The 12,510-nt window shown below is 44.6% G+C and overlaps 1 protein-coding gene across 50 annotated transcripts in view; it reads right to left on the bottom strand.

Moving 5' to 3' along the window:
- The window catches only part of Clasp1 (CLIP associating protein 1), a 220,405-nt gene that overhangs the window by 37,409 nt on the left and 170,486 nt on the right, over positions 1–12,510 (bottom strand). For 28 of the 50 annotated variants that reach the window (NM_001359328.1, NM_001293300.1, NM_001359336.1 and 25 more), the window contains 4 exons: positions 11,925–12,068; positions 10,937–11,043; positions 6,795–6,911; positions 1,055–1,205 (listed from right to left, as the gene is read on the bottom strand). In NM_001359328.1, coding sequence (NP_001346257.1) covers positions 1,055–1,205; positions 6,795–6,911; positions 10,937–11,043; positions 11,925–12,068 — 519 coding nt within the window. The remainder of the gene's footprint in view (positions 1–1,054; positions 1,206–6,794; positions 6,912–10,936; positions 11,044–11,924; positions 12,069–12,510) is intronic. The other 22 variants (NM_001359331.1, NM_001359335.1, NM_001359337.1 and 19 more) reach the window with 1 other exon arrangement.

The raw sequence follows: 12,510 nt of genomic DNA, 5'->3' as shown, positions 1-12,510 counted from the left end.
GTCATGGGGCCCTTGGAAGCATGAGGTTTCTCATGCCTCATTTTCTTTACTCTCTCCTGTCAAGTTACTCCTTTCAGTTCTCATCAAGGCACTCCTGTCCTTGTTAAACATATGAAGTATGACCCTGGCTCCCCTCCCATCATTCCAATGCCTCTCAAGTCTCTACTCTGGTCTCAGCCACTGACCTAAGCTCCCAACACCACTGATCAGTTTGCTCAGTTGATCATGGGCCCTGACATCCACACCCATCCACAGCTAAGTCCATGATGTTATGAACAGACTGCTGCCTGCTTGCTCACTTCCTTCTCCTTCTCAGACCAGATCACAGCAGCCTGACTCAGGAGCCCAGGAGATTGCTGGACCCACTGCTAATTTCTTTCTGTCTAGTGCAGTGGTTCTCAACCTTCCTAGTGCTGCAACCCTTTAAAACATTCCTCATATTGTGGAGACCTCCAACCTTAAAATTATTTTTGTTGCTACTTCCTAACTAACTTTGCTACAGCTATGAATCGTAAGGTAACTATATGAGAAGCAGGATGGCCTCTGGTGATCCACTGCTCAAGGACCTGTGGCTCCTGGAGTTGGCCTTCAGGCATCCCAGCATGCCAAGCTTTTTAGTTAGTTTGTTTTTGTTTTTCCAGGCAGGGTTTCTCTGTGTAGTTCCAGCCATCCTGGAACCCACTCTGGAGACTAGGCCGGCCTCTAAGTCACAGACATCAACCTGACTCTTCCTCTAGAGTGCTGGGACTTCATTCACCACAACCAACTTGCACCAAACTTTCTTTTTATGTGGTTTTGGGGAGAGGAGTCAGGCCGTCATGCTTGAGTGGCAAGTACTTCAGGGGCATTACAGAATGAAATCATGCCCAAGACAAAGGGACAGAAGCTGAGAACCACTCTTCTGAAATGTTCTAAAACTGCCTTAGACTTTAAAAATTACTATTATTTTAACACCAGAACAGAACACACTGTCTCCAGGGAGTTGAGTGGGGGAAAGTCTCTAGTTGCTGCCACTTAACTGCTAGCTAGCCATCCCCTGGCCCGGGATACTCACGATATCACAATCCTTCTTGCCATCTCGTTTGATTGGCTCATTTAGATCCTCCTGGCTTCGGAAGCTGAACTTTTCAATGGCTTCTGTAACTCCACGCAAAGAGCTGTAGATTTCTTCAGAGTTCAGGTTCTCTGTATCATAGTCCAGCATGCTATAATTTAAAAAAAAAAAATGTATTTTTTGGAAAACTGAGGTATGTGCATAAAACCAGGACACAGGCCTAGCTGATTTATAGTTTAAAGTAGGACTCATTATACTTGGGTTTCGGTTAACTGGAACAAAAGGGGACAGAGCTCTTGTCAGGGCACTGCCACTGGCCATCTTCCATGTCACAGCCAGCCCCAGACAGTACACCAGCCCCCGGGGACCAGAGAGAACAAAAGCACGAGGGTGAGAGAACGCAGGAGTGACGAGGTGACTGGATGTGCACAGGGATGATGGTGGAAGGAACTTTCTTATCTTGAAGATGAAAAAAAAGCTACTTTAGTTGTTACTGGTCTCAAATGTACAAACTCTAGAGGAGCAGGCACATGGAAATAAGCTAGAATTAGACACTTCTGAGGAGCAAAACAAACCACTTCACAAGAGCCGGGCAGGCACACCAGAATCCAATCCAGAGAAACAATCAAGGCCCTATGTCAAAAAACACCAGCTTGGGATTCAAAATCAGACCTATCCTCACCCAGCACCTGGGGCTCCAAGTCCCGTGTGGTCTAACCCAGGAGCTTGCTGGGAACACCAGATTCTTTTAAGGCAGATCTTAAAGAGATGAGCCACCTTCCTGAATGAACATCCAAAAACACTTCTAGAAATAATACTTGTCCTCTATGGAAAAGTGATGCCACCTGCTATCCTCTGAGACACTAATAATAATACACCATGAAGCAGAAATGCTTTTTAAAAAGGAGAACAGCCTTGTGGTGTCCTGCAGTTTGTAAACAAGTGGTCTTTAGATGTATGAAAAGGGTGCTCAACAGAGTGTCATGAGAAAAAAACACCCACACCTTTCCTGAGCCATTAAAAAAAAGCCCAGGATGGGTAGACAGGAATGACAGCAAAGCATGGAGGGACAATCAACTAAGGACAGTTTGGGGGAAAAAAAAAAAAAAAAAAAAAAAAACCAAAACAGCTTAGCTTAAACACTGCTTGTTTTGAGAAAGCATTTGGAGTAGTTTAAGTGAGACTGTCTCCTACGGGCGCTGACATCTCAATACTTGGTCCCTAGTTGGTGGCACTGTTTGGGGTGTGGGTACTAGGAGGAAGTATGTCTAAGCTCTCTCTACATCATCCTTGCTTTTGAAGATGTGAGCTCTCCACTTCCTCTTCCTGCCGCCATGTCTGCTACTTCTGTGCCTCCCACCATGATGCACACTTACCCTCAGGAACTGTAAACCCAAATAAACCTTCTTCCAGATGCTGCCTTGGTCATGGCGTTCCATCATAGCAAAAGAAGAATGTTACCACACAAGTTGGTACCAGAGACCGGGCTACTGCTCTGAAGAACCTGGCTATGCTAGTGTGTGGAACTTTTTAACTCTGAGCTAGAGAAGTGCTCTCAGAAGACCCATCCTGTAGGAACCCAGAAGACAGCAGGTGCTGAGAGCAATGTCGACTGCAGAGGCCCAGGTCAAGAGGTTTCAGAGGGCAACAGTATTAGGACAGGGCTAGACATGGTCCTGTGATATTTTGGGAAAGGATCTGGCTGCTCTAGTCCTAAGAACTTGCCTGAGGCTAAATTTAAAAGCAATGGACTAATGTGTTTGGTGCAGGAAATTTCAAGACAGGGTGACACTGAATCTGGACCATGGTCGTTACAGAAACAGTCTTCAAGGAGAAAGAGCAAATGGGGTAGAGAGAAACAGAAACTACACTGTGGAGAGAAGAGTACTGAGAAGCTCCATGCAGTAGCCGAGACTTGTGCTCACAGAGGCTGCTCACAGACCAGCAGATAGACAGGCCTGCTGTGCACAGCAACACGGGAAGGTGCCCCCAGGCAACACCACCAGCTAAACTTTAGATGCACTGTGGTGCTGACCTGGGTAGGGCTTGACAGGCATGAAAGATGCAAGAGGGAAAGATTCTTCCTTCAGTTTCAGAGAGACAATGTGTGGTGGGGAATCCCAGAGAGGGCAAGCGGCTATGAGAGGCTATTTTGTGAAGCTGTGAAAGTGAAGTCTGTCCACAGAGGAGACTTCAAGATGTTGGAGATTCCAGAGCCATGAGCTACCTGCCAAGTAAAGCTGTATGCAGGAAGGAGAACCAGCCCAGGGAAGAGAGAGCCCTCACAGGCAGCCAAGCTGGAGGGGCAGAGAAATCTGACCCCTTTGAAATGAAAGCCCCATACACTGAACTTAGAGCTAGAGGATTCAGCATTTGCTCTGCCAGGTTTCAGTCGTGTGTTGGTCCAGTAATTCCTGATCATACCCCATCCTTTCCTTCTAAAATGGTAATGTCCCTTCTGTGCCATTATACGCTGGAAATATGTAAGTTGCCCTTTGATTTTACAGGGAGTTATAATTAAGAGATTGCCTACAGTCTCAAAAGAGACTGGGCTTTAGACTGAAAAGACTATGGGAACTTTGAAATTGGGCTAAAACCATTTTGTATCATTATATGGTGGTCAGGGAGTGGAATTTAGTAGTTTGAATGAGAATGTCACACACAGGCTCTGATATCTGACCATTTGGTCCCCAGTTGGTGGCTGGAGGTGAGCCCTTGTTGAAGGAAGCACATCACCTGGGCTAGGCTTTGAGTGTTTGTGGTCTCGGCCCAGTTTGTTCACTTGGATTCATGCTCATAGCTAAAGCTCAGCTTCCTGCGTCATGCCTGCCACATGCTGCTATGCCTCTCTGTCATGATCCTCTGAAACCATAAGCCCAAATGAAGTCTTCTATTTTATCACAGCAATAGAAAAGTAACTAATACTGTATTCAAGAAAAGACAAGATGCTAGAGGCTAACTCACTTATAGAAAGTCCTGAGCTAGCCAAGGAGCTGGGTGCACTCCAAAAATCCTTGCTGTGCAGAACCTAGCAACAGCATAATTAGTTCTTTAACAAAGTGAGAACTTAAGTAACAAGGTGTCCACTGGTGAGATCTCTTCCTAATGGCAACACTGCCAAGCCATGCATTGCGCAAGAAATACATTTCCTCTAAGTTAAAAACAACCAGAATTTACTAAGTTCCTCCCTTGGAGCGTGTCATAGGACTAGCCAGATCTCTGCCCACTGGAAGGTGCAATGATCTAAGTATTTTATAATGCTGGCTACAGCAAAAACCCTGAGCTCACTCTCATGGATGGAAGCTATACACTTAACACCGCAAAACTGGTCCAGACAGAATCCATCTTTCCTGATAAATGAAAGAAAGTACATATCAGCTGTATTAGGAGAGTTCCAACAAGACATGCCAACTCAACTGGCCTTGAAACCTAACAAAAAGAAACATGATCCCTGAATACTTCTGCAGCTGAAACCCAATGTGCATACCCATGAGAAGTTAAATTAAAAATAGACAGAACAGTACTCAAGGGTTCCAGGCATTTGGAGTTCACAGGTTGTCCCCAAGGCAACTCTATAGAACTACTCAAAGTATGACTAGAGAGACTGTTCCATGTCTCTGTCCTAGGTACTCTGCAACACCAGCTTCTGCACAGGAGTGTTTATACATCTGACCAGTACACTATTATATATAGAGACTGAGTATTATGACTCAAAATTTATATATACATATATATATGAATAATGTAAAAGAATGCCTTAAATACTTTAAATCACAACAACCAAAGATAACAGCATAGCCCATGCAAAAGAAAAAAAAATTGAAAGAGTGATGGATGGATGAGAGGTGGTCTGGAGGAACGTTCAGTCTTTAAGGGATGTCACAATATTATTTTCAATGTGTTGCTTTAGAGAATGTTGGGTTTCAGATAAATTTACCCCATGATTTTCAACCCAAACTCTTTTAAAATATTTCGCTCTAGTTCTAATGGTTGCCCTATCACAGTGGCCTCTTGTGAGAAGAGGAAAGTAAAGGCTCTGCCAGCTGTTGTCCCCTTTGTCACTTTCCAGGAATGTTACAACTCCAGCTATCACATCGGCAGCAGCGTGTGTCCAATCCCTAAGGTTTCTTTTTCAAGCACCCTTAGAATGAAGCTGAAATCATGAGCTCTGGGTGCGAAAGATGACTGTTCTCTAGTGACCGGCATCATCCCCTTTTAGGCTTGATGCTGTCTACTGTTTGCCTTTTTTCAGATCAATACCCTTTAAGCCTTCACTTAGGGAAGAGTTTCCCAGGAAGGCTGTCATCACGAAGTGGGTTGGACAAACAACCCTAAACCTATTTTTAAAAAATGTTTATCTTTTGTTTTTGTGTTTGCATAGGCACTCAGAGGCCAGAAGTGGTGTCAGCTCTTTAGAGCTAAAGTTACAGGCATTTGTGAGCCCTCTGATGGAGGTGCTCAGACTAAAACAGTAAGTGCTCCTCTCTAGCCCCCAACCCTGAGACTTGAGGGGTGTCACATGAAGACTGTGCAGAGGCTGGTGAGGTGAATCTGCATGTGACACAGAGCACCCCATTTTAGCCTGGACACAATCCCAAGACATAACTGTTTAGGTTAAAGCCCAAGCTTTGATCCCCTGTAACCGTTCCAATTAGACACGGAGGGGCTTCGCTATGAGTCAGATTAGGAAGAGTAACTCAGTCAACCAACAGCCATTGACCTAAGGGCTGGTCATGTCACCCTAATGTAGCCCAGTGACTACCCTGTGGAGAACCAGATGGCAGGTGGGTAGGGTCACTGGGTCAGAATGACAAAAAGAAACCAATGGGGAGAGAGGAAGTCTGTTTTGGGGACCTTTCTTTTCTGTCAGTTGAGGGCTAAGAACACCAGGTGTAGCAAAAGAATAGGAGCTCTGCCATAAAACCAGCTTCCGCCCTAGGTAGGGCATTTTTAGGGAGATAGGACAATGACACAACCTATCCTGCTTTTTTTTGTTTTTGTTAACCTGACTTGAGCTAGATATATCTGGGAAGAAGAACCTCAGTTGGGAAAATGTTTCCATCACATTGCTTGTAGGGCATTTGCTTGACCAATGGTTAATGTGGGAGCCCACCACCCCACTGTGGGTGGTGTCATGTCTTAGGCTTGGGTGGTATAAGAAATCAGGCTGAGCAAGCCAGTAAGCAGCACTCCTCCATGGCTACCGCTTCAGTTCCCTCCCTGATTTCTCTGGAAGACAGACTACAAACTGTAAGCTGAAATAAAGCCTTTCCTCCGCAAGCTGTCTTATCACTGCAGTAAAAAGCAACACCTCTCAGGGCTTTCTGTCCGGTTGCTGTGAAACAGTACTTGTGAATTCACAGTAGGGACAGCGACTTGTGGAAAGCACAGTCTTACCTGGCCCTTAGCTCTTCTGCACCTGGGACTCACATTAAGGAAACTGCACCCACCTCTGTCTACCTGGATATCATGATGGGTCCTGACTGCTATGCTTGGACAAACAGCCCATGAGAATAAATGGTTAGGTGGTTAAAGGGTCACTGTCTCTTAGACAGAGCAGCAGCCTGGCTCCCAAGCCTGTTCCTGCTCACTTGTCTCACCCAGGCTCCATTCCTGCAAGTTTAAATGGAGGCAGGAATCTCACCAGAGGAGCTCAGAGGCTTTCTAAAAGACCCAGGGCAATATTGGGAACACAATAATATTGTGACATCTTGAACAAATTTAACAGGTAGCATGTTACCTGGGAGAGTAAGAGCGCCTGAGAGTCTTGTGGGAGGGAGCGGTGGGAATGGAGTTAGGCTGAGAAAAGGGAGGTGGGGGCTTCGATAGCCCGTCGGCACTCCAACCCCACAACCGACTGCAGTGATCAGAAGAGGAAAATCAGAGAGAGAAAAGCATAGATACAAGGGGGAGGGGAGGAGGGAGATGCTCCATCGGAGTTTCTTTAGAATTCCTCTTTTCTGACAAACTTATAAAGTCAGCTGGAGCAAAATTTAGTACTTTGTACATGGAGGGAAAAAAAAGAACAGGTTCATTTTACAGTTGGCTTCTCAGTTAGGACTGTTTTTATTTTTTCTTCCCCAACCATAGGCTAAGCTGATAGCATTGATCAACTGAGGTTGGCTGGTGAGATGGCTCAGCAGTTAAGAACACTGGCTGCTCTTCCAGAGGTCCTGAGTTCAATTCCCAGCAACCACATGGTGACTTAGGACCATCTATAAAGGGATCTGATGCCCTCTTCTGGCATGTAGGTGTATGTGCAGACAGAGTTCTACATTTAAAAAAAAAATACACAAATACATTTGGCAGAGCACTCAGGAAGCAGACAGATCTCTCTGTGAGCTAGAGGCTAGCTTGGTCTACAGAGTGAATTCCAGGACATCCAAGGCTACATGGAGAAACACTGTATCTGGATAAGAAAAAACAAAAACAAACAAAAAACAAAAAACAACAACAACAACAAAAAAACAACCCAAAGTCAAAGGGGACCCCTAGAGTAGCCATGTACATACCTTTGAGAGGGCATACTGTCTGCCTGGGCTGTATGTGCTTCCAGTACATTGGAAGCACTGGAAACTGAGGATGCTAATGTGGTACCTGAGTCATTTCAGAAAGAACTGGAGGTAGTACTCTCAAGACTTAATTCAAGTGGGACAGTTGAGGTGCTCTAAAACTACACTATAGTGTGGGGACTCTGGGGCAGCAGACAGTGCTGCTGAGCTGGGGATCTAGTCAGAGTTCAGAAGACAGAGTACCCTGGAGGGTGGGTAGATGAAGCAATAAGTCTCAGCTGGCCAGCTCAGAGGAGAAAATAAACTACAGACATGAAATGGCATTCCTCTGCTTCTGTCTCACCCATAGGAAACTAAAATGCACCCGGGAACACAGCTATCCAATTGCTTGTCACAGTGTCAGTAACTGACCCGGGCTTGCGGAGGCCCCCACAAGTCTTATCCTGCCTGCTGCAGCAGTCTGTATGGAGGTCAGACCACAACCTCAGGGGCTGCTCAGGTGCCTTCTATTTTTAATGAGACAAGTCGTCCAAGTATCCAGAAACTTCACCAAGTAGGCTAGGCTAGGTAGGTTGGCTTGCATGCATGGCCTGGGGATTAGTGTTCACCTCTTATCTCATTACTGCTGGGAATAGAAGTGCCTAGCCTTTTACATTTTTAAAAAACTGGGTTCTGAGGATTGAACTCAAGTCCTCATGCTTGGAAGGCAAGTGGTTTACCAATTGAGCCATCACCACCTTCAGTACCACCAACACAGTTCTCACAGCTGGTGTCCCTGGGTGTTAGCATCCCTGAGGAGGGGCACAGAACCCGCTTGGTAGGGAAAATACAGCCTGGAGATGAAAGGTCATTGTGGTACAGAATCTAAAGCCCTTTTCAAGCCACATTTAGGCTGGGGGTAAGAGAGGATCAGGGGTGGTACCCAAGTGTGGTTCCACATGTGGGCTGGGCTTGATATGAACACTTGCCATGGTCTAGAGATGCTACCTCACCTAGCCAGGAGAAAAACAAGAGCCATCTGAAGGGCAGCTTTGCCAGTGCACCCAGAGGTGATTATGCAGTTCCATTCTGTTCTGGGACATGATCATCAGGAACACAGAGCAGACTGCAGCAAGATCTGAGATACTTGCCACTGCAATTCTTCTCTACCACAAAATTGTAAAATATAATTATGTGTTAAACGATAATCTCCACTCAGATATCGGGTCATACCTGCTCATTAGTTGGGAATAGCTGGCAGCCACCCCTCTCTCACGCACCAATCAGTAATGACATGATACTACTGGGTCGATAAAAAGAACTTTCTCACCAGGGAAATCTAAAGCTACCATCAAATTAGAGCTATTACTACTTTTAAACAGTCCTTTATTATCACCGTGATCAAATTACAGAACTTTGGATTAAAACAAAAATCCTAGTTCATCTTGATGTGCAGAACTAAAAAACAAATAAACAAACAAACAAACCCAACCAAATAGCCGGTCTTCTATTTTTTTCCATTGAAGATCATGCTTGGCTTAGAAACATGGCAGAGGTGACGTTTATTACCCCTTGAGAGATGTGCAAGCTACTCAACTCTTGTGTTTAACCTAAAACTACATTAACTGAGTAATTCACTAAAGAAGACATGGCCATGAGAAGATATATTCTGGTCACAGCCAGAACTTTCGATATTGAAAATAAATCTCTTCATTTCTTTCTCCTAAGAGGTTTTTTTTTTAAATTTTTTTAAAGCTATGGTTAAGAATTAATGAACATTTTTAATGTTTTGGAAACCTGCAAAGATTAATTTCTAGCCAGTTTTTTTAACCTAGTATCAAAGTAGTAAAATACTTAATTTGAGGTATTATCTTTTCTCATTACCTAACAATGCAATAGCTGAAAGATATACGAACTATGGAAGAACAGGCTTCCTAATTAAGAATACAAAGCATCATGCTGAGACAAAGCATTAATTTATAGAGAACATGCATTCTCCATAAAGTTTTCACTGTCTGTACTGCACCCTGATCACTCAGGCTAAACCATGTACCTCAGTGATCTTAGCAGTCAATCACTGGAAGGGCAGAGTGCCTCTCATCAGTGTCTGTCTGATTCTAACATGCTGCAACTCTAACAACACAGATCGAATCTGGAGATATAGCATCATGCTTGATACTACAGATCAAGTATGGATCTGATATTATAGATATTACTTGATAATACAGCCCATACAAAGCATTCAAAGACAGCAAGGTGTGGTAACAGCTTATAGAACACATGCTTTCCCCAAGCACAGATTGTCTTTGTCCCATGACATTGAATAACTGGTGTCTGAAGAGGACGCTAGTGGTAAGAAAGGAATCCACTATATTTAAAAGCACCAGTGTGCTAGGCTTGATCTTACATGCCTGCAATTCCCATCATTGGGGGTGGGTAGAGAAGGAGTGGAGGCATAGGATCTTGAGTTCAGTGTTATCCTCTGCTATGTAGTTTGAGTCAGCCTGGACTAAATGAGATCCTGTCTCAAAACAAAAACCAAAACAAAAGGCAAAAACAAAAATAAATGTGGACATCCCTTTAGCAGGTGAAAAATATATCAGGAAAGGGTATATTTGGCATATTTTTATAGCCCAAAGACCTTGACTTCTCATAGATAAAATATAGCACTTGAGGTCATTGGTGATCCAGAATATTTTGTGGCTTCATAGAGCCACCACTCTGAGGTCTAAGAAGCCTTGAGACACCTCTCCTGTGTAGTCACCCTACTGTTGGGCATGGTGATATATGACTGCCATCTCAGGAGCCTAGAGGCCAAGACAAGCTATATATGGAAAGTTCCAAGCCAACTAGGACTACTTAGCAGACAGCCCAAAAACAAAAATAAAACTAACAAGTAAGAAGTTAGGCCCCCAGACTAACAGGAGTCTGTACATGCTGAACGCCATGATGTGCAAGTCTCCAGCCACTGTCTTTGCAGAGCAGCATCTGCTTTAAATAGGAAACAGGCAGGTCTGGAGTGGAAAACTGACTGGAAAACTACCCCAGGCTTGGTGCAGACTCTAAAGGGTCTATTGCTAACTCAATAATACCATTATGATTCTCTACGTTTTAGAGGACAGCTGAAGCGCTTCCTCAAGAATCCGTGTGACCTTCAGTGTTTACATTTATGAGGTACTTGGCTCAGTGTTTAGAGCTAGCAGAACTACAGAGAACATGGAGCACAAACTACTCACTGTGGTGCAGGAGCTAACTCACAAAGACTACACAGTTACAAGTGGTGGGAGGAGGGAGCCCACACCCCTGTCCTAGACTCTGCTTTCAGCTTAAGTCTAAGCAGGCTGCAAAAGATGGGGCACTTTCATTTTTCACTTCTGTGGAATGAGCTTACCTTGGAGATAGTCCCCCATGGGAACAGTTGGTGGGTGAGGTCAGGGGGCTGGTCCTGCTGCTGGGGTGGCGGGAAGGTGTCCGGCCAATTGTATTGCTTGGAGATCCCTGGGGCAAAGGAGTGTAGGCAAAGTTATCCAAAGGTTTTCTTGAAAGTCCAAGCACCCTTTCCCTTTGTCTCTTAACCCATGTGTAAGTAAATGCGTGGGATCTGTCCACAATGACAACCCCTGCCCCACCCCAACCCTGCAGCAAGTTATAAGCATCAACAGATAACTGTTCTGCAGGAACGCTTGAAGCTTAATGGCACTGTCAGTTTATGGTGGCTAATACTACTAATCTGACAAAATCCAGAATCACGTAAAAGACCAATCACTGGACAAGTTGGCAAGAGACTATCAAGACTGGATTAATTAAGGTGGGAAGACCCACCCTGAATTCCGGCACTGTCATCCCAGGGGTTAGAGTGCCAGGCAGAATAGAAGGAACAAAATGAGTTGAGCACCAGCAAGTGACCACTATTCTCTGCTCCTTAACTGCAGATGCAGTGTGACCAGCTGCCCCCTACTCCTGCCACTTGCCCCCCACCCCCAAACCCCCGAGTCATGACGACTGAACAACACTGGAAATGTCACCCAAGACACATCCTCTCTTCCGTTCCTCTGGTCAGTGCAATAGGAAAGGAACGAATAATAGCTCTGCTAAGTGATACAATTAAGTAACTCTGTCACTACAGGAATAAAATAACTACGATTCCAGCAATGAAGGAATAATAAAACAACTTAGTAAATATTTGAGTGACTTGACAACCTTACCCACAGGAGTACTAAATCCATTTACTTCTGGAGCATAAGCCAGGATCAGAAAGGACCCCAATCTCATAGGCTCAAAGCTTGTTATGAGAGGACAAGGAAGCTGGCTGTCACTCAGCCTGGTGGCTAGGTGAGGGTCCCTTGGAGGTCATGATCAAACCATGAGTGGGCACTTACCACACCGGTGTTACTGGAGTTCTTGAGGTGGTTATGCAGGAGTTTGGTGGCACCATCCTGGAATGTTTTTGGCAAGGCACCAAGTAACATGGTAAATTCAGGCGTGTTCAGTTCAAACAGAGAGATGAGCACAATTTGTGCTGCCTAGAAAAGGAAGGCATGGCTAAGTGACAAGTGTGCACCACGCCACCAGAGAGGTCACAAGCACAGAGAACCTGACTTCAATCTGGAATAGTCCTTGCTTCTGTTGTAATGCTCTGGCCTTGGATGACACATTTCCTTTGTTGTCTAGCAGGAGGAAGGAAGCTGGGAAGTGGGAGAATATTAATAATATCACATTATATAATAATAAAAATATTAAATGTTTAAGATTGTTCTCACTCTAGTGAGAAGTGGGCAAGCTGGCAGTGCACCCTGGGAAGAGGAAGTTTCTAGACAAACTACTGTTGGGTTTATCTTGGGACATTCTACCCCACTGCAGTTGGCTAAATTAGAAATTTTAAATACACATGAAAAACGTCTTCTTTTATGCCTAAGAAGCAGAACAAAGACTTAGGGGGAACAAACTGGATACTGAGATAGACAA

The sequence above is a fragment of the Mus musculus genome, chromosome 1 (assembly GCF_000001635.26).
Source record: "Mus musculus strain C57BL/6J chromosome 1, GRCm38.p6 C57BL/6J".
Taxonomy (NCBI): Eukaryota; Metazoa; Chordata; class Mammalia; order Rodentia; family Muridae; genus Mus; species Mus musculus.
Note: the sequence above shows the minus strand (reverse complement) of the source record. Positions and strands in the feature narration are given on the sequence as shown.